The 26,183-nt window shown below is 40.3% G+C and overlaps 1 protein-coding gene across 1 annotated transcript; it reads left to right on the top strand.

The window, feature by feature from the left end:
* The first annotated feature begins 812 nt into the window (after positions 1-812).
* Positions 813-26,142, top strand: slc6a15 (solute carrier family 6 member 15). Its single transcript, XM_015008620.2, has 12 exons — positions 813-974; positions 4,199-4,726; positions 10,893-11,050; positions 11,820-11,946; positions 12,837-13,018; positions 18,968-19,078; positions 20,429-20,670; positions 20,807-21,005; positions 21,888-22,080; positions 23,398-23,557; positions 23,668-23,830; positions 24,941-26,142. Exons 2-12 carry the CDS (start codon positions 4,426-4,428, stop codon positions 25,319-25,321), a joined length of 2,217 nt encoding a protein of 738 aa, XP_014864106.2. The 5' UTR covers positions 813-974; positions 4,199-4,425; the 3' UTR covers positions 25,322-26,142.
* The last annotated feature ends 41 nt before the right edge of the window (positions 26,143-26,183 follow it).

Raw genomic sequence — 26,183 nt, 5'->3', positions numbered from 1 at the left:
AACCCTTTCCATTATCTGCTAAACTGTTAAATTCTAACAAATTTTAGTATTCCACCAAAGCATAGAATTTCAACATACCAGATAAAAACTGGTATGTTGTATAATATATATATTTTTTTATTTTTAGCATGTAATGTCCTTCAAAATCCATTTTTTGGGGTTGTCAAATATATTATTTGATCTTAAAATTATATTGATTCATAAAAAGAGTGCACTTTAAGCTTCCTGGTACTTTAGTGCATGTCTGTGTTATTATGTCTGATTTAAACGCATCATTTCATATGAAATGGAGTCCATTTGTCAGGGCTTTATGTAATTGTTTTTATCGCGACACCCTGGGAGGTTGAACTCGTGGATGACGGATTGAATTCCGACAATGAGCAAAATTAAACATAGAGAACAACACGATTTTCACCCCGTTCTGAATGAACCCCGAACTACAGTCTTTCATTCATATAAATTCTAATCAACACCTAAAGATAATCCCCAGAATATCCAACGGAATCCGCAGCCACTGTGGAGGATAAAGCGTTTATAAACAGAGGCACATTGCATGTCGTGAGCCAGCCCACTTCCAAGTAGTAGGGTATTCTCGTGGGTTGAACCAATTCACCTCGCAGAACGGGGGGGTACCGGATGAAGAAGCTGCTCGTTTTCTTAAAATTTAAAGAGGAAACTTGTGAAAATGGCGTGTGTTGTGAAATAAACCACGAACATATAGTAGATAAAAATAAAGGAATTAAGAATGGAGGGTGGGTTAGCTTCGTTGTTCGGGGGTGAAAGGGCGGAGATCCCCTCGACATGATGCCACCACTTGGGGCGGCGAGCTATAGAGAAATAGAGCGCTGAAGTCGGATGAACCCACATAAACCGGTCGGACCGAAGTGAGTGATGATGTCTTCCCCGTGCATGTCTTCTCACAACTTCATCCCTTGAAACGTATCCTGTCGGGAAAATTCTGCTGTTACGCTCAGGTGAGATGAGACATCTCTAAATAGCTTCTCCAGCGTGTAGGAGGGAGGTTGTTGAGGACAAAGGCATCTGAGGATGAGGGTGTGTGTGTGTGTGTGTGTGTGTGTGTGTGTGTGTGTGTGTGTGTGTGTGTGTGTGTGTGTGTGTGTGTGTGAGGCTGAGAGGTACCAAGTGCAGCAGGATGGAGCTGAAGGCCGGGGAATGATGAAATATCTCACATGGATGTCAAGAAGCGCGCGCAGCTCTAATTTATGCCAATTCGGAACAAATTGTGCCGGAGTGGAAAAAAAATATGGCATCACGATGTCTTATATTTATATTACTATTAATTTAAAAAAAATGTCTTTTTCTGGCCGCATTTCTTTGCTGTTAGGTTAAAAATAAGGAAGAAATTGGGCGTTTTTATTAAATTTTTTCTTCTTCGTGTGTTGAATTCTTACCTTAAACCCTATTTGTTTGCTTAGCTAGCGTTTTAACATCCTGGTTCTGTTATTTAATAAATCATCTCCGCTCCCATTTTTTGGCTGCTTTAGATCACCGGCTCCTTTTTGCTCCTCATTCAACAGCTAATCTGAAAGCGCTAATCTAATCGGGATTTAATCCTGCGGTAGATAGGCGGGAAGCGTGCTCTCCTCAGGAGAACCCCCCATGACATTTTATTTAGAAGAAGCTTGAAACGGGTGGAAATAAACGGACGTGTATATTTATGAGCAGAAGTGGCGGCATTTTCGCTAGCTGGACTGGAGCAGACAGGGAGGCTGCGCACCTTGCCCGCGCGTGGATGGCTGCATGGCCGGGGTTGTCCACACCCTGGAAGGCTCTCTTAGTCTGCAATGGTCGTAAATTACGGTCGTTCGGAGAAATGGGAAAAGTGGAGAGAAAAAATCGGAGTAAATAAGAACATTGAAGGGGTTTTCTTCATCATCTGTCTTAAAATAGTTTTGGGTTTGGATGCAGCTTCGCCTCCTCAAATATTCAGGAGACTGAAAACGTGAGAAGTCCACCTGTCCCAGTCGGATTCGCTCCCAGGCCTTGAGTTTCTCAGAACAGTGACGAAAAGAATAACATGATCCCCATTCATTGATGCCCATGCCAGCCATGTGATTCCCATGTGAGGGCATAAGGCTGCATCTTTTATATCTCACTGCCTTAGATTAATGCTTCAGTTATGATCATCTTCATTTTAAAAAATAGATTTTTGTAACACACAACATGACCTAATTTATTTTTATATGAACAGAAAAGCTACAATTATTTCTACTGCTAAATTAATACTGTTTATTACACTTCAAGTAATGTTTTCTATTGCATTAAGGTTTTGATACATAGGCTTGAGAATTATAAAATTAATTTAAGTTGTGCTTTCACATGCCTACTGGGCAATATCATATCTGATAGCCATTTTGATTTCTATTGAGTAGCATAAGTATAACAAATTGCTATTTAGCTTAGTTATTAGTCAGGCTGTTTGCATATGTGCAGTCAGCTACTTTAACAGACATGCAGCATTAGCTTAATAAGAGAGATAGTTAGCACTCTTTTTCCTTAAGCACTTTGTCTTTAGTGATCTTATGATGAAATCTGAAATTGTTTGTTTTTTTCTAATGCACACTGGGTAAAAATTCTACATACATGATCAAAAATTCACATGGAATCAAATACTTATCTAGATGTCCCACAGCAAGTTGCAGCCACCGGCTACTACTTGGCTACTTTCTTGTAGCCACCAGCATGCTTCTGATATAATTTTAACTGGAAACTTTTACAAATTCTTCTCATCAGAAATAGTGGGCCTCAATTAAATTGGTTGCTTTGTTGACATTTACCTGGATTTTAAAACATAAACAAAATTTTCAATACAGTTGAGGTCAGAGCTCAGAGGTTATCCAGGTGCTTAATGTTAGCTTGCTTTATCCATTCTAAAAACAGTTTTGATGTGTGTTTATTGGAACAGCCAGTTTTATTTTTTAAACTCTCCAGATGTTAATTTGAATTAAGTTGAAGAACTTAGTTCATTTTGTCATCCACTCTCGCTGCGCAGATAGTTTAGCGCTTCGCTGCGCAGATAGTTTAGCGCTTCGCTGCGCAGATAGTTTAGCGCTTCTAGGTTGAAAAGTTTCACCTTGACTCCTCCAAACATTCTTGTAATGTATGATTAGCCTGGCCATTGCCTTCAAACATAATTCTGCTTGATTCTCATCTCTCTTCAGTGTCCTGTCTGGGACTTCACCCATTTACCTCAATTTCTTTGGTAGAATTTCAACCGGGCCACTCAGCGAACACGGATTTTCTTCACTTCTTCTAGGATGGTAACTTGCCTATGGTTCTAGTTTGGCAATGGGAGCGGAGGAAGATGGATGGATGTTGCACATCCATCCATCCATCCATCCATCCATCCATCCATTTTCTTTACACCCTTGTCCTTTAGCGGGGTCGGGAGGGGTGCTGGTGCCTATCTCCAGCTAACGTTCCAGGCGAGAGGCGGGGTACACCTTGGACAGGTCGCCAGTCTGTCGCAGGGCAACACAGAGACACACAGGACAAACAACCATGCACACACACACTCACACCTAGGGACAATTTGGAGAGGCCAATTAATCTGACAGTCATGTTTTTGAACTGTGGGAGGAAACCGGAGTACCTGGAGAAAACCCACCATGCACAGGGAGAACATGCAAACTCCATGTAGACTGGGGCCGGGAATCGAACCCAAAACCTTCTTGCTGCAAGGCAACAGCTCTACCAACACATCCAAATGTTGAGTAATTAAAGGTCGAGCAAGAAGAATGTTTAAGACATTTTATTGATGGCGTTGATATTGAATGATTATTTACAGTGCACCAAACCTTTGGTAAACTTCATAGTGTGGCTTTCTTCACTGTCGAGCTGGAATGCTAATTATGTCAAAGTCAAAGATTAGCAACCAATCGTTTGTCAGTACCTGACCTTCGTTATGCAATAAAGTGTAAAACAAGGGGCTGGTTTTTACCAGGCTTATGTATGATAGACTTGACTTGGTGGATCTTGCATTGTTCTTGAACAACCTGACCAAGAATTCCTTTAATTAGATATTACGATTTGAGTCTGACGAGGAATCCAAATCAGGCTTGGAGATTTGTGCCAGACAACCAACCAATGGTAGAAGTATAGACGTCAAAGGAATGAGTGCTGTATTTTCACTGTTATATATACTGTTCATACTGAGTGTTTTTTTTCTGCTCCACAGACATTTGGTGATAATGAAGAAATAAAGCACTTACTAACCACTCAACCTTCACAGACTTTTTGAATCCCTCTGGGTCGTTGGACGCCCACCCTCCCCTTGAACTCAGAGTTCTTCACAAGGTGACTCTCACCGGCTGCAGGCACCGCCGTTAAAATCCACCCGCCAAGACTTTAAAAAAAGAAACAAAAAAGACGTTCCACCCTCCCTGCCCGTGTTTGCTTTATCAAATGCCCAAAAACAGCAAGGCCGTCAAGAGAGAGCTTGACGACGATGTCACGGAGTCTGTCAGGGACCTGCTTTCCAATGAGGACGCCTGCGATGATTCCTTCAAGAAGAGCTCGCTGATTGTCCACAGCCCCGAAGGCGAAGGCAAGGAGTGCGATGTGGAGGAAGGGGCCTCGGACAGCGAGGAGGAGGAGCGCCCGGCCTGGAACAGCAAGCTTCAGTACATCCTGGCCCAGGTTGGCTTCTCTGTAGGCCTGGGCAACGTGTGGCGGTTCCCCTACCTGTGCCAGAAGAACGGAGGCGGTGAGTTACTCTCAGCAGGCCTCGTTTACAGTTTTACTGTGGGCAGTTATAGCTTCCTCCCACTCAGACTGAACAGCAATAATAGAAACACATTATAAACTTAACAACTGAGAGGTAATATTTGTTCACAGCTGGAAAATATTTGAAAATAAGTTTATTATATTACACGTTGACTGTGTTATGGCCCCTGATTGTGCACCGTTCCTTCACACATTTATCTGTCCCTTAGCTATGCTTTAATGATGACTCAGGCTCACTACCCACTTCTACACATGTAAACCTTGCATTAGATAACAGGGTGTCTGGCTGTGTATCCTTAAAAAGTCTTAAATTCATGTATCTAAAATTAAGGCCATAAAATGTCTTGACTTAAAAAAAAAAGTAATTTGTCGTTAAACATGTTCACGGGTCTTATTTATTTATTTTTTTATCTTTAATTTAATCTTTTACATTCTCGCGTGCAAACATCTATGACGTTTTGTGACTCAAGCCAGTTGAATCGATTGCTAACTAGCTGCTATATACCCTTGCTAGATAGCTAGCAAGCTATTTGCATGGCAGGACTATTTAATGTTGTATATTATATGTAGTGTTTTATTTTCTTTTTCATTACTTTTCTGTCAGGCAAAAGTTTGAATTGCGTGCAGTCGTATGTTGTGTTTTATGACTCGAGGCGGTTGAGGCTATAGCTAACTAGTTGCTAATATGCCTTTGCTAGCAAGCCAGCAAGCGAATTGCACCTATAATGGGTAAGTGCAAATTAAAAATATATATACTTGGCACTACGTGGGATAAGGCTGTAGAGTGTGAAAAGCACAAATCTGTTGTCAAAAGCCACAAACAGACTCCAGAATGTCACAGTTTTGATGTGGTGGAACTAAAGCTCTCAAGAAATGGTCACCACTGATATCACGTTAGCACTAATCTAGCAGAGCAGCATTTGGTGGACATGAAGCTTTGTGGATTTTAGACACAGTCAAGCACTAGTCAGAATGGTCTGGAAAAAAAGTCTTAAAAAGTCCTAAATTAGGTGAAACCTGCACAAACCCTAGATAAAATGTTCCTAATTCTTTGCATCTTCTCTATCGTCCTTGCATGCCTCCCTGTCTGAGATTTACCAAAATAAAAGTATTATTTTATTATTTTCATCAGTCCTTTTGCTTATACAGGAAAATCTCTTGAGACTCATTGTCTCATTTACAAGAGGCTTGTTACATACATCATCAGCAAATGTGTGTGACATGAAATGTTTGCGGTTGCTTTGAAAAGGCCAAAGTCCAACTTACATGTTACTTCAGCTGACTTCATGCACACATCAAGCATATGTGGCTTTAGAAGTAGAAGGTTCTCAGTTGGAAAATCATCTTTGATTAGAAAATAATGGTGTTGAACTGAAGCCACATGTCTCCACAAAAATCCAGCTGGGAAATATAATGATGAGTAAGTATAATGTAAGTCAGACAACAGCTTAGCTAAATTAGACTCTTAAAGGTGTTATTTGGGACCAGTGGTAAGTCTGTGATTATTGCCTGTTTACAGGATGGCTAATGCAAAAGGTTCAAACATGACACTGTCTTGTTGGTTTTCTAGCTTGTTGCTCGCAAATATGTTGATTTTTATGATCGGGCAGCGGTTTTGTAAAACAGCAGTAGTGAATGGAAGCAGCTGAAAGTATCAATTTTCATCAGATGATCAGTTTGTGTTTTTACTCAATCTCATTTAAAAGACAAAACCTGTTATTGTTAGGCCTGTCACAATTGCACATTTTGATGGACAATAAATTTTCCCAGAAGTTATTGCAGTAAACAACAACATTGACTATTTTCAAGTAACAAAATGGTAATGGCACAATAATGCAAACTCTCAAAGATCAACAAAATTTAATTTGTAACAAACATTTAACACTGGAACTGGAAGACTTTTTAAATATCCTAAATAAATAAACAAAACAGCAAATACTGAAGTCTCTGTAGACAATTTGCCCTTTGAAAAAGGGAATAGTGGAAACCAATGCACCAGACTGAAGCTTTTTTGACATCTGGTCTTTGGTACAAAGACATAGAGACACAAGAAAAACAAACATGCAAATGGAAACGGTCGAGTTTGTTTTCATTTATGATGCGATTAATTGATTTATTACGTATTCCGACAGTCTTAGTTTGAACTCAGAACAGTATTATTGCTATCGAAACATTAGTCTGATGACAATCTGTCATATCTTAAAACAACATGTTTGGCCCTAAATAGTCACTTGAAGCTAATCTGAAATATATCAATTGGCGACTTTATTTGTGGGGGGAAAAAACCCAATAAGGCAATAAGTTGCTTTATCTTAAAACTTTATTGTCGCCGCTGATCACTACATCAGTAGTTTCTGCGAGATCTGTCAACTCTGTTGAATAAACTGTTGTGTCCAAATTTTCTAAGGCATTTAAATAGGCGCAAGTCATCAACAGCCTTTTTTCAGTCTGGTTTTCACACCAGATGTACAAAACGTTCCCACAAACTACAAAGAGCGCAAAAGGCTGTCAGACTCTGCTGGAGCTTAAGAGAAATAAACCAAGAACAAACATGTTCACCTCATCGCAGCTTGTGTTTTTATTCCTGTGTGCTAGCCTTCTGTGAGAGGTACACTTTTGTTTTTGCTTTATTAAATGTATTCTAACTCCAAACCCATGAAAAGATCATGCATCTCTTTTGTAATAACACCATTCTTGCTCTGTGTTTACAATCAGTGCTGCACAATCTTGTTCGGTATTAAAATTAATCTCTGACTGAGGAAGTGTACTATAGCATATCTACTATATCTTTTCAAGATATACCAGCTAAGTCCATATTATTAACCACTAGTCTGTCCTGACAAGACAGCCTGCTTACTTTTTGACTAATAAGTGTCACATGACCTCCTGAGAACCAACATGCCGTAATAACCTGTCTGTGAACTCGTTTGGAAATCAGTCGTGTTTGTCTAACAGTAACCACACGGGAACACGGTGGTATCAGGAACACGTTAGGCGTTCTGAGGATGCTCTGGTGATAATACCCTACATGTATGTGTCCTAGAAAGGTGGGAACGAGCTGCAGGTGCTTCCCACCCAGAGATTATATAAAGCTGTCACCTGCTTGATGAAAGCAGATTAAATGCAACTGAGACGGACGGGTTCGTCTGGGAGGAGACCGACTCTCAATCTGGGTGTGTTATTGTTGAGAAATGATGAGTTGTCGGTGAGCTTTCCACACCAAGAGAACAACAGTTACTAATATAGTCGAATAAGATTCCTGTTACACTCTATACATAGTCATATGAAAAAAAGAAAAACTTCTCACACATTTGAACATATAGAAATTTACTATTGGGTTTAACGATGCAGAAAATTTCAATATAAAAAAATAAGAACGGAATTTATTTATTTATTTTTTTAATAAAAAAAGGTATTTTATTCTTTTTAAAAATGGTGATTTGGGTCACTTATATATATATATATAGTTTGACTAAAGCAAGTTTAATTTTATTGTTTGTAGGCAGCCTCATCACGTTTTTTCCCCATAATAGACCAAATTAGACTTATTCAGCTCCTCATCAGCATGAGGAGCTGAATATTTTGTTTGGTGATGTAATTTTTTCAGAACTACACACTGATGGAATGCAAAATCCAATAAGGTTTGTTTTGGTAACAAATGCACCAACAGCAAGACATCACTTTGATCAAACAGGACAGAGCATTAGTCTACTGAAAAGCTTAATATACCACTTATTCCATCTATAAAACCTCAATGTAATCAATAATAATTCTGGGATTCCAGCGGTCATTGGGCCGGAGGCAGGGTACATCCTGGACAGTTTGCGAAATGTTTTTAGTTCAGGTTCGGTGCATCTTTATGCCTCTGCTTCTCTGTCATGTTTTCAGGCCTGCTTTAAACAACTCCTTGAACTCTGCTGTGTTCATCTATAATTTGATTAAAATGGCAGATCTGGGGCTTGGAGCAGGTCCCTGTGAGTGTCCTTCTACTCCTATTTCACTCAGGACCTTAGTGAGTTGTTAACAATGTGTTAAGAGAGCTTCCTTACCTCTGCCTCCCTCCCATTGCAGGGGGAATTGGAGGGTTAACACTTGGTTCAAAGGTTGAGGGTATACTGAGAAAAAAACTGCATGGTATTGCTTTCTATTTACAGTCTAACCATATCCAAGCTAGCTTGCTAAAAGCTAAGAAGGAGCAACAGTTGAAACTTTAAGAGTAGATATATATCTTTTATTAGTTCTTTAATAAAGTTTAGCAAAGAATATTGTTGGATGGATATGATTTATGAAGTATTTGTAATTTTTTTGTATCCATTTAATCATGTTCTTACATATTGTGCCTACGGCATGTATGCAAGCTAGCTTGCTAAAAGCTAAGATAGGAGAGACATTTGGAACTTTAAGAGTAGATACATGTTATATCTTTTCCTAGCTGTTTAATACTTTTTAGCCAAGAAAGTATTGTTCACATTTATTGTTTATTTACAACACATGATTCAATTTTAAAAGAGAACACATTAAAATTTTGCTTTGAGGCTCAAGAACTATAAAAGAATTCAAAAGGACTGGTGGTTTATTCCAGGAATGAAGTAGAAAATTACGATCAAAACAAAACACAACCGTACATACCGTTGATTTTGTTGGAAGCTGTTGAGTTTCTTTTTCGAGAACAATAGAAACCAGACAGAGTTTCCCCTCCAAGAATCAGTTGTATGTGAGCAAACCAGAATTAGCCGTTTTGATATTAAAAGCAGGTCGTACATAGCACATCCTAACAACAACACATAGAAGGGACGCTCATGCTGATTTTCCTTTGTATTGCCACTCCCACCCAGGTCAAATCTGGGTGGGACAGCGGAACTCAGGAAACAATTTTCAATAAACGCCCGGCCATATGGAACAATAAGATCTGTTGAAACAGACATAATACCACCAACCCACCAGGGTTCACATCTGTTGTTGTGGTTTGTCTACAAGACATGACGGGGCGGCTGTGGCTCAGCAGGAGAGACGCTGAGTTTGGTTCCAGACCCCCAACCTGCAGTCCCCTGAAATCCAATCTGATTCTATCTGCAAATCGCTGTGTGAATATGTGACTTTTAACACTTTGAGGGGTCAGTCAGACTAGAACAAGCTTAACCCAACAGAATGTTTGATAGACAACTACAGTATACAATGCTGAGAAAAAGTATTTGCTCCGTAGAAAATGGTGTCTCTAAATGTTTCAAATCATCAAACTAATTTGGATATAGTCCTTTGGGATTTTGTGCAATAGAGCAGAATTTGTTTTTACATTCTAAACTATGGCAATTTGTCCAGGACCCAAAGAGGTAAATCCACCACAAACCATCACACTACCACTTTGTTTGGCTGTAAGTAGCTGCATTTCCATCATCCATAAAATTGTGTAAAATCTTAATGCCACTTTTGGCATTAAGATGTACGGCCCAAATCAAAAACTGCCAATGGACATTTGGCTCATTTGGTTTTATCCATCCGTAGAATATTTTCCCAAAAGACTTGGTGCTTATGTAGATGTTTTTTTGGTAAATGTCAGATGATTCTTTCCGTTTCTCTGGTCGGTTGTGTTTTGGCTTTGGAACTCTCAAGTAGATGCTTTTTCACTTGGTCTCCTACAAGCACAACGACCTTAACAAGGTTAAAGGGAAGGAACCTCACTACATTATCTAGTTTCCCCTGATTTGAGAGGAAAAGAGACAATATCTGATCTAAAAGCTCGCTGACTCTCTAAATCCCTTTAAAGTTGTGGTTTCCAATCTACACCTGCAAGAGCTCTGCCTTTACAGATGTGACTCTTTTTATCTTTCTTTACCACACCATTAAGGCCTGCTCTGATGTTAGTAAATCAGCCTCAACTCGTAAACTTATAATGCAGTTGTAGTCCAGGCTAATTTAAGACTTCGGCGTCTTTTATAGCTTCCAGAATAGTTTGGCTGCACCACACATCACAAGGGAGATGAAAACCCCCCAGATGTTTAGAAAGAGCACCGTGTGTCAGTCGTCCCATGTGCATTGTTGCTTCGAGGAAATGAAACCTCCTGATGTCACGGTTATCTGATGTAACGGCTTCCTGCCCTTGCGTTTTGCTTCATCAAGCACGTTATGCGCTCTGTTTTGATTGGCAGGAGCGTACCTGGTGCCCTATCTGATCCTGCTCGTCCTGATTGGCATCCCGCTGTTCTTCCTGGAGCTCGCCGTAGGCCAGCGTATCCGCAGGGGCAGCATCGGCGTGTGGAACTACATCAGCCCTCGGCTGGGGGGCATCGGCTTTGCCAGCTGCGTGGTGAGTCAGACGCCGGGAAGTTTTCTGTTCCGCACTCACAAAGTGAAAGCTGACCCCTAAAAAAAAACATTAATCTTTCTGATGCAATGCCTCTGTGATATGTCAAGTAGCGTCAAGCATTAAAGGTCAAAGTGTTACGTAGCAGTGCTAAATGTTTTTCTTAAAAACATTTTTACACAAGAAATTGATTCATACAAAAAAATCAGTTTATTTCAGTTATTTAGTCTTTGAATCAGAACAGAAGGAGGCTTATACTTTACAAGAAATCTGCAAGTCTTTTTGAGAAAATAATACATTTTGGATTTAAAGGCCAACGTACAATCATTCATTTTAGGTAATAAAATTAACTCTTAACACTTAAAAGAAAATTGTATAATAATACATTATTTCACTTTTTAAAAACAGGAAAAGAGATACTTCTGCTGTTAAAATAAATTACTATGCCAGTTGTATTTTATATATTTAATTCTTAAAATGTATTTATTTTGATGCACGGATTTAAAAAAAACCCACAGATTTAGTATAATTTATGATGCACATTATACATTTTACCATTTACATCTTTTTCAGTTAGAAGACATGTTGCATTAATCAGGGTGATGGGCGGCGCTCCCTTTGTTTCTACAGTGTTACTTATGTTTCATAAGCTGAAATATTTACAAACAACCAAGTCTCAAATAACATGACAGAAGGTTTTAGTGGCTTTGAAACGTTGGTTAAGCTTGATACCGGTAAGCAGATTATGCCTCATTTATTTGTTTGCTTGCAGGTGTGCTTCTTTGTGGCTCTCTACTACAATGTCATCATCAGCTGGAGTCTGTTCTACTTCTCCCAGTCCTTCCAGCAGCCGCTGCCATGGCATGAATGTCCACTTGTCAAGAACAAGACCAGTACATGTAAGACACCAGCAGCATGTAACATTGGGCAGGGGGGACAGGGTAACTAATGATAAACTAGATAACTAATGTTTAACTAAATATCTTTAGTTAAACTAAATATCTTTCTGGAATATCTTCTGTTTGGCTCCACAGTGTTGGGGAATATGATGAAAATGTTTTATATTACAATATTATGATCATAGTGTTATGATTTTCTACAAGCGTTGCTCTGAAAGAATGAAAACATATTTATGTTTATAAAGTAAATATTTTACTTTATTTAAAAAGTAAAATATTCAAATGAGTTTGTACAATTTTGTCAGTTTTTGTCTGACACAGTTGATATTAATGTTTCAAGCTAATTTGCCTCACAAAAAAACAATCGATTTTAACTTCAGTTTCATTTTTGCTTGATTGAAAATTTGGTATCAGGATTTTGTTTTGTTCTCTAATTCATTAAAGTTATCAATTTAACCTCAACATCAATATTACTATTATTATCATTCATCACTCTGTTACCAACGTACTCAGAATGTATTGAATAACATCGTTCAGGGATAAATTACAGCCTGAACACACAATGCACCAGCATTGAGACATCTGACGATGCTGTTAGCTGCTTTAATTAGCTTTATGCTATCAGAAGTGTTCATATGTGGTTAGGGTTCTTATTGTGAATGTTGCTGTATTTACAAGGTAAATTGAGGCATCACTTGTAAAGAGTTAAACAGAGGAACTAGACCATAATTACAATACGTAGTTCACACGTCTATATCAATAACTAACAAACCAACTTGTGTGACTGACCATCCGTGCATCTTGCTGGGGTTTTTTCCTTGCACGTCTCTTGGTGCAGAAATGACTCTTGCCGTTCTCTGAACCTGACTGTTGTTTGGTTTGAACCACAGATGTGGTGCCAGAGTGTGAGAAGAGCTCGGCCACCACCTATTACTGGTACCGTGAGGCCCTGGACATTTCCAACAGCATCTCTGAGGGCGGAGGACTCAACTGGAAGATGACAGTGTGCCTGCTGGCCGCCTGGTCCATGGTGTGCCTCGCCATGATCAAGGGAATCCAGTCTTCAGGGAAGGTGTGGAGCCCTACTATTACTTCCAAGTTAAATATAGACATTTAGTGACACCTTTTTCTGAGAAGTAGAGGAAATTATGTGAGAATGGTTTCCAAGAGCAACCTAGTAGAGCAGAGAAAATTGGTTACTACAGCTGCCCTACAATCCTGCTAATTTGGCTCAGTTAACTTCTTAATCTGAAAGTGCTAATACAAAAAGTCTTCTTTTGCATTGTCAGTCTTCCCCGGTATAATTAGCTCACTTTAGCGGAATCTAAAGGGTCTAAAGTGACCGATTAGATGTGACTTCATAAATCTTTCTCATGAAATGTTTCTTAAACTGCTTATGATCTTTAAAGGACTTCTTGCTTCAGCTTAGTATAACAAAGCATCCGGAGGGATTAGCCCCACCAGCTAAAGGTTGCTCTCCCTGCTCGTCATCTCCTCCTCCGTACATCGTGATCTTAATTGTTGCAAAGTTTCTCCAGTCATATGACCAGCATTAACCGTGTTCCTCTGAGTTCAAAGTCAGGCCTGTGCTTCTGGCTTTAATCTTTTATGGATACATTTTGATGCGGGATGTTGATTAACTTTGAACCGCAAGAGTGTGCGGCTGAAATGAACACACTTCACTTAATGTCTTGGTCTTTAAAAGACGATGTTCTGGTTGAAGGTTTTAAGCAGGTTGTCTGACTGACCTTGGTGATCTTTTTGAATGTTGCTTGTAGGGGTTTTTTTTTTTTTGTTGAAGGATTTATTGGCTCTAGTGGCCTTTATTTGATAGTGAATTGACAGTAAAGTGGGTAATGAGAGAAGGGGAAGACATGCAGCAAAGGTCACCAAGCTGGGAATTGAACCTGCAGCTGCCAAACTGAGGCCTTTTTATGTAGGTTTTGCTTAACCCCTGCACCACCACAGCACCCCGCTTGACTTCCACAGAAGACAGTGTCAAAAGATAACGTATGCAAAGCTGCGAAGCATCTCTGAAAGCTCTGTCAGAGAGGTATGTAGGCGGAAGTTAGACTTCCCAAAGTGAACTGGACAGGATGCAACACACCAGAGACAGAGGACACACTGCTAAAAGCTAAACCAGATTTCCTACTTTCCATCTGGACATAACCCGTTCCTCGAATCTCCCGACCTGTAGTCAGCCTCTTCAGAAGTGGAGTGGCTGAAACTTTCATTGCCATCAGAAATATAAAGTCCTCGTGGTCTCTGGTTCCATCTGGTTTTAAAAAAATTCCACTTTGGAAAGCAATAAAAAAAACAGTCAGCTACATTATAATACAAAAGAAAATAGAAATACCCCTTAGTGGTGGAGTTCCAGGTGTAGGCAAAGTGGAAATATATCGATTCACATAAGGATACGGGACAGTAGAATAATAATAAATCTGAACAAATCTACTCTGGATATTTTATGAAGTGGATATTTTTTCATCTGTTCTTGAAAAGACAAGAACTGTGTTTACACCGTCTTTGTGATTCCAACTCATGATCCTGTAATAATTCTGAGAGAGATGGAGGAAGTTCAAATCATCTCTTTCATCGATCATAATGGACAAAGATCATATCCCCTAGTCCAACGTCTCTCTGCCCGGGTTTCTACCCACACGACCGGATGGAAATTTGAAGAGAACCGACAAAAGCAAACGAGGTAGATTAGCTGTTTGCCTACAAGTTTATACTGCTGTGGAATATTCTTGACACAATTCAACTTTTTTCAATTATACCACTTCTAGGAGCTTATATTGGAAATTTAACGGAAGCAGAGTTGGGGACAAACCAAACAGATGTGGACGAAAACCAACAAAACAGCTATTTTGTTTTGTTTGTTTTTTACTGGAATAACCTCTGAATATCCAGTCTACTACACCTGTTTTTAAACAGACACAAACTTTTTGAATGTATTTTAAAAATCTGTTTTTCCAAACCAAAACATATCCACACCACTGTGCAAGGCGTTTTCTTCCAGAGAGTTTTCCTGATCCGGTTATCTTACAAACGATTCTGCTCCCTGTGCTACAAAAGAATAGAAATAGAAATGCTCACACTTACCCAGCTTACACAAAAGCCTTGCCCAAAGAATTTCTGAGCCAAAAACAGTGTTTCTGTATCGTGTGTGTGTGTATGTGTGAGTGTGGGCGTGAAAAGGGATCAGACCATTTGGTTACCATGGCAATGCGCGCCTTTTTGGCTTGGTTTAATTGCCAGGGGTTTGGAAAAAAATAAATGGCCTTGTGGTGGTGATGGTGGATTTTGTCTACAATGTGATGTACTGGAGAACATAATCTGTAACTTTATGGATTAGGACAGATTATTAGACACATTAGACTTTAAAGAATCACACACTTCCACAGTGTGTAATGAAAATGTTTACACATCACCGTGGAAAATCGTTGCGTTTGCACCTGTGTGTGAAGATAACAGTGGGATTTCCCAAAACTTGACCTTTTTGCAGGATGCAGCTGCTTGTAATTCTGAAGAGTACAGGTCTCTTCTTTACAAAATACAAAGTCGAGGATCTGAAGCCTAAAACTGTTTGGCTTTAGGACGAGTCCGATCAAGGTTTGAGACAAAAACACAGCCCTGAATCCCAGAGTGCTTGTCCAAAGACAAGTCCTGATGAGAACAGCAGCTGGGAAAAAGTGAAGAAAACAAAGAAATTTCTCAAATTGGACTTTTGACTTCATGTTGGTTCAGATTTTATTTTGAAACCGATTTTGCTTTTGTGTTGCTTTGAATAATCTTGAGTAAGAAAGCATGCATTATCATTAGCCTTACCCAAAGAACTGAAAAAGGTCAGTAGAACTTTGCGCCATACCTAAAGAGAACTCATGTGAGACATGGCACAGCCTCCTTCAGAATTACATATGGACCACCAAGCAGCAGACATAATGTTTCTGATTCACCTAACCATGCCTATGACTCAACCCCAAACCACCTCAGAGAGTCTGCAGCCGCGCCCTCACAGCCCATCCTGTAAATCCATGTGTCACCGTGTCTTGGGCGGATGACTCAGGTCTTTTATCCCGCTCTCCGTCTTTGAAGCTCACCTTGTCTTATCAAACAAGCCCGTTGGTTAATGATGGGTTTTGCATCTGGGTCAACAACTAGTCGTGGCCAAGAGCCACAAAAGAAAATTACACAGACTGCAGAAAAATTTGGATGCAAATCTCTCAATTACAAAAACAAAAGAAGCTATTGCCAACTTCCTCAATGATCCTACATCCAGCCCAAGAGACAAAATGATATATTCACTACATTATCTGCCTTTCCTGCTATTCTTTTGTTACTTTACAGTACACAGTTTGATCAGCACAAAAATCAGGTTGGCATACATATGGGAAAAAAAATACTGGATACTTACGACGCTGTTACAGAATAAACAAAACTGTGATTCAAATTACCGGAACAACCCAATCTTAATCTCACTTAATCTATCAACGATTCACTCACCTGCCATGCGTCATCCTTGAAACTAAAAGTAAGTATAATTTTCTGACTAATTCAGGTATTCTGTACCTGAAGATGTTGAGGAGTCCTTAGAGCAGTGGTTCCCAAACATTTTCTTCTGCGCCCCCCCTATAGATTACAAATGGCTGTCTGGTTGAAACGACGCGTGTGGGGTGTGTGTGTGTGTGTGTGGGGGGGGGGGGGGCTTTTTGGGGGGCAAAATGAATGTACGTAGCTACAGACACCAACATCGGTAGCCTACAAGGTACTTGTTAAGCTTAAGGTTCTGTATTGATATTAGCTAGTCATCTTTTAGCTAACATTACCTGCATCCAACAGCTTTACTCAACTCAGTCGGTTAGTTTGGAGGGAAAAACTGTGAAAAGTTCTTTGCGTTTTGCTGGTTTGCTGCCGTGATTCTAACACAAACCTACGTAGCTCCGCACAGCAGCACCAGGTCTCCTTCACAGGTGGAAACCCAGCGCGAGCGTCGTAGCGCTCATGTTGCGTTTAAAGGTGGCTCGGAAAAACAGGTTACAACATGTTAACAACGGATTAAACAGTTTTAACTGCTGATAAAAGTGACAGAGGACACAAATATGGGAAGTGTGGAAGCCTCTACTGTATCAAATTGACATAGGAATAACAGAGAGTTGGCCATTTTAAGGTAAAAACCCAGCGCATACAGTGTTCATGTTTTGTTTTGTTTTTCATCCAGACAGCTTCCCGCGCCCCCCCTGCAATGACACGGCGCCCCCCCTTAGGGGCCGCGCCACACAGTTTGGGAACCTCTGCCTTAGTGAATCATGACCAGAACATAAGAAGATCAATAATTTACAAAAAAAAGTCAAATAAAATTTTAAAAGAGACTGTAGAAGTATGGCTTCCACACTCTTGATCCTGTTAAGGAAGAAATTTCTAAATAAGTTAACTTTGGAAAAAAGTTTGGCTCTCTCTTCCTCTGGATCCCAGGTCCTCTCGGCAGGCCACAAGGAAAACAACAACGTGTGTTGACGTCACAGAATTACAGAGTTTAATCCAATATAAGACAATGCATAAACTTACACAAGAAACTGCAGAACAACGGAGACATACATTCATTTACCTGACATAAATGGTAAGAAGAAGAAAAGCAAAGACATCTTTGGAGAGTTGCAAGAGCAAATCTGATTTGTTACTTCTGTGTAGAAAGTTTTATAGTTAAGGCGTATTCTTATCTTTAATTTATTCAAATAAGGCGTATCTTTGCTCATCCAACCAGGAGCTATCTCTGACCCTCTCTCAAGCCAGAAACCCCTGCCGTGTTTACGGCCTTTCACAGATGAGTGTGAAAAGCTGGAACTTCTCCTGTATTGTTTTCCCACAGACAAAAGGCAGTTCAAACGATCCTAGCAAACCATCTGCTGGAACTACAAGTAAAATAAAGGTCAATAGGCCAGAATACATTACTAATTTCAAAACCACAATTAGGCCATTTGAATCAAGACATGTTAAGTTTTAAAACTAGCTTATTTTAAATTTATTTTCTCAACAATCCCAACACACATGCACTATTCCGAAAGGCAGCGCTTCAACAGTCTGTTCAAAACAGACGTTTTATAGACCTGACAGGTCTGACCGCCATAAAACTCTTTTCATTTCTTCATGTTTAGGCCATGTTGGCATGTCATGCTAACGTTTGACATGTTAACATATAAAACGTTAGCATGTATCAAATGTTAGCATGTAACATTTGATACATGCTAATATATCAAACGTTAGTACGCATGCTAACGTTTGGTATGTTAGCACACATGCTAAGGTGAGAAACAGTGTGATACGAGCTTTATAATCTCCATTTCTTTCTACAAAAAGAAAAAAAGCCTGCAAAGTAGATGCTAGTTTTAGCATTAGTGGCTAACAGTTAGCCAGGCAGGGTATTATCATCTCATGGCTTACAGTTTGTTAATTTGCTCATTTCATGTATTATTATAAACTCTGAAAACATTGAAATGTTTTGAAGTAATTTGCCACATAAAGTTTTAAACAAGTAGATAATGTTTACAACTTGGTTCCAGTGAGGCACCCATTCTTAGCAACTGTGTAAACACAGGGCAGCTTAATAGTAATCTATGTCCTTCCTTAAAATAAAAGTCTGAAACAACTCCATTATGACATGAAGCTTAAATGACTCACCATCATATGTGGGGCTCATAATATTAGTGTAGACTACCAGATGAAGTCACATGATGATGGCGACCAGGCCACGCTTCAGGAAACAGATGAGCAATATGGAGGTATTTTAACACACAGTTGCAAAGAACCAAACCACAGACTCAGCACACGTCTCATCTTTATGTTGCAAACTGGAGTCTTTAATAATCTCTCAATTTGCATGAAGGTAAAGAAGCTTTGCCCGTCGAGTGATTGTGACAGTCAGGAAGAAAGTTTATTTTTAGAGTTTTTTCAAAGACTCTCATTTATTCTGACATCTTTTTTTTCTGAGAAGGACTAAACAGGACTTCTCTCCTCGTTGCAGGTGATGTACTTCAGCTCCTTGTTTCCCTATGTCGTCCTGATCTGCTTCCTGGTTCGGGCCCTGCTGCTGAAGGGCTCCATCGACGGGATTCGACACATGTTCACACCCAAGGTAGAGCCTGGCTGAAGTCACATTCCTCCGTTCAGGAACAGAGTCACAGCTGCTCGCTCCCTTATTCTACACAGATTTAGAAATATTCCCTCTATTAATACCATTCATACCATTCAGTTGGCCAATATTCGCTCACACTCTTCGGTATTTTTATTTTTTATTTTTTTATTTTACACTTCCTTCACTTTACTCCCTGGTAGTTTCCCTGCATGAGCTCAGAGTACATCTTCACGTGATAGGCTGGCTCCTTGGGAGAAAGCAGCCAATAGCACGGCAGGCCACAGAATCATGTCACCATGGAAACAACAGCTACAAGGTCCTTATGTAACCAGCCAGCCCGAGACGGTGATTTTCAGCAGAGCACGTCTGTCTTTTGTGTCTGCTGCGTCTCGTCACCCGACCTCTCCAAGAACCAGCGGACATCACAGCCGCTTAGCGCGTCCTGCTCCGAGCTTAACGGGCCGAGGGGGGCATGTATGGAAAAATATGAAATGTTATGGAGAAGGTTTACAGCTGTCGTCTGACAGGGTGGGATGGTAGATGTTCTGGAAAAGATCATTGTATTGTTTGTCCTTTACAGGAGGAAAGGTCACTGCCAGATTGGAGCTTCTGGGTGCTTCACTTTAAAATACAGAGAAACAAATCTTTGCATTTATTCTTAGCTATATGTGCTTCCATTAAATTGGCTTTTAATAAATAAAAAAAAAATCATAAATCACGTTATATTGACCAAATTATTGTAAGCTAATATCACTGATGTTTATGGAGCTTTAAAACAAGACCATTTAAAGAATATTTTTAAATACATCAGTTCCCTCGTATTCTTTGTTGATGTATGTGATCTAATATTTATATATTTATTTTGTTCTTTTACAGTCTAAAATGAACATATTATGTTAACATAAACTAAAGTTTTGAATGAAAAGGAGCAGTTTGAAGGGGGAAAAAATCTTATATGGTCTCCCCCTTGGCAGACTGGCGACCTGTCCAGGGTGACCCCGCCTCTCACCCGGAACGTTAGCTGGAGAGGCACCAGCACCTCCTGACCCCACTAAGGGACAAGGGTGTAGAGAAAATGGATGGAGATATATATATATATATATATATATATATATATATATATATATATATATATAAACATCCTTGTAATGATACAGCACTCTACTGAATCCTTGATAGAAAATTATATTTTATTTCCTTAAAAGTAAAAAATAAATCCACTTTGTTTTTCTTTTCTTTTTTTAAAAAAATTCTTTCTGATCCTCTCAAATGATAAATGCCGTCTCTTTCTATAAATCTTTGTTTTGTTTTGCAAGCATTAACAGCCGACCGTATCTGCTCTGACCTCAGCTGGAGATCATGCTGGAGGCCAAGGTGTGGCGGGAGGCGGCCACGCAGGTCTTCTTCGCGCTGGGCCTCGGCTTCGGCGGCGTGATCGCCTTCTCCAGCTACAACAAGCGCGACAACAACTGCCACTTCGACGCCGTCCTGGTGTCCTTCATCAACTTCTTCACCTCCGTGCTGGCCACCCTGGTGGTGTTCGCCGTGCTGGGCTTCAAAGCCAACATCATGAACAGCAAATGTGTCGCTCTGTAAGTGAGAGTCCGCCAGCAGACTGAGATCAGTTAAAAACCGTGAAAATATGCCCAACGACTGGATCTTGACTGTTAGGGCTGAATGATTCGTTTTTGTTGTTTTTTTAATGCCCAATCTTCTATTTTCTTTTAGAAACACTAATAAGATTGTGGCGCTGCTGGGGAGCAGCATTGAACCGAGCCTCATTCCCCACCACATCAACCTGACGCAGGTCAGTCAGGTCACTGCTGAGGACTACCATCAGATGATTCAGATCATCAAGGGGGTGAAGGAGGATGAGTACCCGAAACTGGGGCTGGAGTCCTGCAGCATCGAAGATGAGCTCAACCAGGTACATGAAGAAAAAAAATCAACAAATTTTGAGTTTTTTCCTCTTAATATGTGTAAATTGTTAAAATAAAGTTATGACTCTGTGGCTACCAGGAGGCTTCTTGATTATTTTACAAGAATGATTCACTCATTTCTAGCCTCAGTGACCAGGCTAGCTAATATTAGCAACACAAGCTGATAAAGTAGTTCTCTCCATTTAAATATCCAGTTGAACTAGTTGTCAGTTTGATGACTCTTTGCCTAAAATAAGGTTTAAAAATACATGAAGGTCCTTCAGTTATTAAATTATCATTTAGATTGTACCATTCTCTATCATCCATTTATTTGCTAAATTGTCTTTTTCTCTCATAAACTCCCATTCACATAGTAATAGTTCTATCAACAGAATTTAACATTTGGATCAGAACACATTTACAATTATTTATTTTTTTCTTTTTCACATTTATTAACTTATTTCCCCAATAGAAAGAAAATTAATTAGCATTGCTGTAAATGCGCCAGAATTGGCCAATTGGCTATTTTTCCATTTGTTGTCAATGGAAAATTGACCAAACTGTTAACTGTTATTGTACATTTAAAACCTCAGAGTAATGGTAAAAACAAACAAACAAAAAACACTGAAAGCTCAAAAATGAAAGTTGAAGTCTTGAAGTCAGTGTAGAAAATCTCTGGCTACCACTACGTCTTATGTGTATTATATTGAATTTAGAACCAACAACTTTTCTAGTCTGAAATCAAAATTCAATGGGACATTTTGATAGCCTTCTGAACAGTTAGCTGAGCTTTCCTCTCAAACAGAAAATCCAATCTGCAAACATCCTAGAAACAGATTCAGGAAGAAATGAAATACTTCTGATAACTGAATTTTCCTTCCCTCCACCAGGCTGTCCAAGGCACAGGCCTGGCCTTCATCGCCTTCACAGAAGCCATGACCCACTTCCCAGCCTCGCCTTTCTGGTCCGTCATGTTCTTCCTCATGCTGATCAACCTGGGCCTCGGCAGCATGTTCGGCACCATCGAGGGCATCCTCACCCCGCTGATCGACACGTTCAAAGTCCGCAAGGAGTTCCTTACAGGTCAGAGGGAGTGGTCACCTAGCAACAAGCTCTTTGACCACAAATATTACCACCGGCCATGAGAAATGTTATAGCTTTTAGACGCCAATATAATAAAGCTGAAGGAGAGATGCAGGGCAGATTGTCCCAGTTGAGTTTGTCATTGCTTTAACTAAAAACATCAGTATGTTGCTCTCCTAGAATCCAACAGTAGAGTGAAGGTCGCTTCAAATTTCAAATAACAAAATTTCATGCAGAAATGTAAAACGGACCTGCTGAAGACAAAACCTCTTAAATCTCAAAGAATATTTTGAGTTTTAAATGTGACCTATTATGTCTCATTGAACAAGTTAGGATAGTTCTATACAAAACATGGTCATTACGTTTTATTTTCTACAAAATCATTCTTAATGAGATTTTAGTCTGCTTTGAGGTGCTTTAGGGCGTCTTGTCACTTTAAATTCAAACGTGCTGCTGCTGGCCACGCCCCCCCAACTCAACATTTACACTCACATGTGAAAATGGCTGCAAACTGATACACAATTATACAACTATACATCTTTGAAAAGCAGAAGTAGAGCCTCCAGCACAATCACTAAGAGTGCAACAAGTGGTTTCTGGATGGTAGATGAACAACAAAACACTCGTCTTTTCCATCAGCCATTGTAAAGCAGATACAGTGGTAAAACTACCTGACCAAATGTATTGGAGCTCCTCTTTAGTTCCTAGGTAACAGGCAGTGACCTTACTTTGCCGAAGGTTTTTGAAGCGACTCGTTTTCCAGACACCAAAAAAAGAATTAACTTATTGCCAAAAACCGGCTTGATGGGGTTTTTTAAGTTTGGTGAATAATTTGAATGTTCTTAAAGGGCCAGTTGTTCCAGAATGTATTGATAAAACCAATTCAGCTGTTAAAATATCAATAAATAGGTGTTGGTTTCAGTTATTTGTTGTTTGTTTGTTTCAGGTGTTTTGTAAAATGAAATCAAACTGATCAGTCTGTCCAGGATTTTGCAATGGTTTTTGTAATCAAAATCACATTTTGTGGCACTAATTTAGAAATATTTGTAAGTAATTATTAATATATTTGTGCTAATGTTTGTTGTTCTTGCCCAATTTAAAAAAAAAGATTAGAGTTAAAAATCAGAAAGAAATGTGGCAATCTGTTGATTTTGTGTGAATTTGAGTGAGTTCTGTGGATTTGTTGGAAAACTGGAGGGACTTATTGGCATAATTTGGAGTTCGGAGGGCCACGTTAAAAGCTACGGCGGGCCAGATTTGGCCCCCGGGCCTTTAGTTTGACACAGCCTGCTGAGTCCCCGCCTCTCTGTGTTGCAGTGGGATGCTGCGTGTTGGCCTTCTCCATCGGCCTCCTGTTCGTTCAGCGCTCAGGGAACTACTTTGTGACCATGTTCGACGACTACTCCGCCACGCTGCCTCTGCTCATCGTGGTGGTGCTGGAGAACGTGGCCATCGCTTGGTTCTACGGGATCGACAAGTAAGCAGCAGGCGACACAAACAAACCTCGGCCCCATTCTTTGCACTCGATTTCCAAGAAATGCTGTGATTTTGGCGAAACAACAAAACGCTCCTCCTGCCTCTCCCCAGATTCTTTGAAGACCTGAGGGACATGCTGGGCTTCACTCCGTACCGCTTCTACTACTACATGTGGAAGTACATCACGCCCATCCTGCTGCTGCTCCTGCTCTGCGCCAGCTTCATCCAGCTGACCATGACGCCTCCCAGCTACAGCGCCTGGATACAGGAAGAGGTAAGTGGAGGCCTCCGGCTTCGACGTCCCCGTCCACCCCCCACCCCCTCGTCAACCCGTCCCGCTCTGTGACCCTGGAGCCAAATGAAAGCAGATTAAAGGGGGATCAGAGGGAAGCCGGACGGTAGCGCAAAAGTACAAAAAACACAAAACTTCTTCTTGGAAACAAACGTGTTTGAGCGGCGTTTCAGTCGAGAACAATAAACAGGATGTTTGGTCTGCTGTAAAAACACCAAAGCACCTGTGTGATTTTAGAACCAAGTGCAACAAAGACTAAACGAGTCAAAGTTCTAAACATAGTCTTCAGTTTATCGAAGAAAACTTTTTTTTTATGAGTTTCTTGCAAAACTATTCACACGCTTTTTAGTCGCAACACAGCCACAAACTTCAATGTGTCATGAAACAATACCAAGTAGTGCAGTTTAGCAGAATTTCCATTCATTTTTTTGCAAATAAAAATCTTAAAATTGTTGTTTTTATGTTTAGTTCCTTTTGGAAAATAAGCTCCGTCTCACTCACGCTGTATACATCCATTTTTAAGTCCTTGAACAGATTCTCAGTTGGATTCAAGTCTGGTCTTTGACTATACCATCCAAACAAACAAATATGCTTGTATTTAAAGCAAGTCTTCTCTAGCAGGTTTTCTAGCAGTACTAGTTGGTTCCCTCTGTGTTCAGGAGGCTGTGCAGAGCAAATTGAAATTGAAACCAAAGTTTTATCCTCGGAATCCCTCAATTTATGTTCAGTTGTACAAAAAAATATATTTGCTGTTTTGCTGTCAGTCCGATGTTTAATTGCTAAGAATATAGGTGTGATGCTAATTTGATCCACTAGGCACTAAAGGAATGAAACAAACTTTTCAATCTCAGAATGCTGATTGTTTCATTGATGATGTTTTTGCTCAAACAAGACTTTGAAATTTAATCTTGATCAAGCACTGATTTTGCAGCATTACACTACAAACCCAGTTCAAATACACAGTCTCATGAGCTCCAAGTCTCCCTTTTTGCTATTTCGTGTTGCTCTAATCCCATAGAATCCCAATAAAACACCTTGATGTCTGTGGTTGTATCGTCACCTGATCACATCTCTCCCCTCTGCCCCCTTCAGGCCATAGAGAAGACGCTCCACTTCCCTCCCTGGGGCATCGCAGTTTGCATCTCTCTGGTGGTGATGGCCATGATGCCTGTACCCGTGGTCTTCTGCCTGCGCTACTTCAACATCATCGACGATAACACCAGCGGCCTCTCCACTGTCTCCTACAAGAAGGGCCGTGTCATCAAGGAGAGCCCCCGGCCGGAGGACGACGACGACGCCAGCCTGATCCATGGCAAGACCCCCAGCGAGGCGCCCTCGCCGATGCCCGGGAAAAGCATCTACCGCAAGCAGAGCGGTGGCGGTGGCACCGAGGTGGACACGGCTCCCAACGGCCGCTACGGGATCGGTTACCTGATGGCGGACATGCCAGATATGCCCGAGTCGGACTTGTAGACTGACTGTGATAGTTAGCCCCGCCCGGCCATTTCTCTCCTCCACCCTTCTGCGTGCGTTTAGTCAGCCATCGTCATTGTTGTACATTGTTACTGCAATGTATATTCTTTGTAGATATAAGGTAGCTGCTCTGTTGTTTGTTGTCTCTGAACCTTATGTGACTGTAAGCCTAAAAACAAATGGTTTTGGAAGAGAGATTATTCTTGTCCAACTTATTTGCTTGAATTCACCCCTAAACTCTGACCCCCCTCAGTTTTGGCCCCTCTTAGTGAAGCTGCAGAGCTCACAGAGTCCTGACGGTCTTTTTGGGGTTCAGGGCTGTTTGCAGCAATACCCCCTGCTGTATGAAAAGGCTGTCTACATTTAGGTCCATATATTAAACATTTGTCCCAGTGTATACACTATGGCTGATGTAAAGACACAAGATGGAACATATTATTTCTGGCCAAAGTTCACGTCGGCATTGTTAAAACAGTGAGAGGACGGCGCTTGTATCCCCCTCCGATGATTGTCTGCGACTGAAGTGTGCCTAAGTCATTTATATTTGTTTATAGAATACATGGCTGTACATTTGAGGTATTCTGTAAATACAATATAAATATTATAAATATATTTATCCTGATAGTTTGGATATCAGAGCAGTGTTTTTAAGGTTCAGAGGTACTTAACTCTCATGTCTTTGTTTTTTTACTAATGTTCTGTCAGTGTTGGTGAGGACTGCATCCTCTTTGTAAATATTTTTTTCATGAAATGCTTAAATTGCGATGTCTCTCTCCTCCCCCCTCCCCTCCAGTTCAAGAATAAAAGTGGAAAACAATCCATACGTTAAGACTCATTTTTGGCTGTTTTATGTTCCTTTTTG

Source organism: Poecilia mexicana, unplaced genomic scaffold, assembly GCF_051168715.1.
Source record: "Poecilia mexicana isolate PSO_F unplaced genomic scaffold, ASM5116871v1 scaffold_6, whole genome shotgun sequence".
Taxonomy (NCBI): domain Eukaryota; kingdom Metazoa; phylum Chordata; class Actinopteri; order Cyprinodontiformes; family Poeciliidae; genus Poecilia; species Poecilia mexicana.
The sequence above is the reverse complement of the archived record's forward strand: the minus strand, read 5'-3'. Positions and strand labels throughout refer to the sequence as shown.

Coding starts and splice junctions, on each gene's coding strand:
- slc6a15 (XM_015008620.2), top strand. CDS start 4,426: ATGCCCAAAAACAGCAAGGCCGTCAAGAGAGAGCTTGACGACGATGTC. Junction 23,558..23,667: donor TGGTTCTACGGGATCGACAA/GTAAGCAGCAGG, acceptor GCCTCTCCCCAG/ATTCTTTGAAGACCTGAGGG. Junction 23,831..24,940: donor GCGCCTGGATACAGGAAGAG/GTAAGTGGAGGC, acceptor TGCCCCCTTCAG/GCCATAGAGAAGACGCTCCA.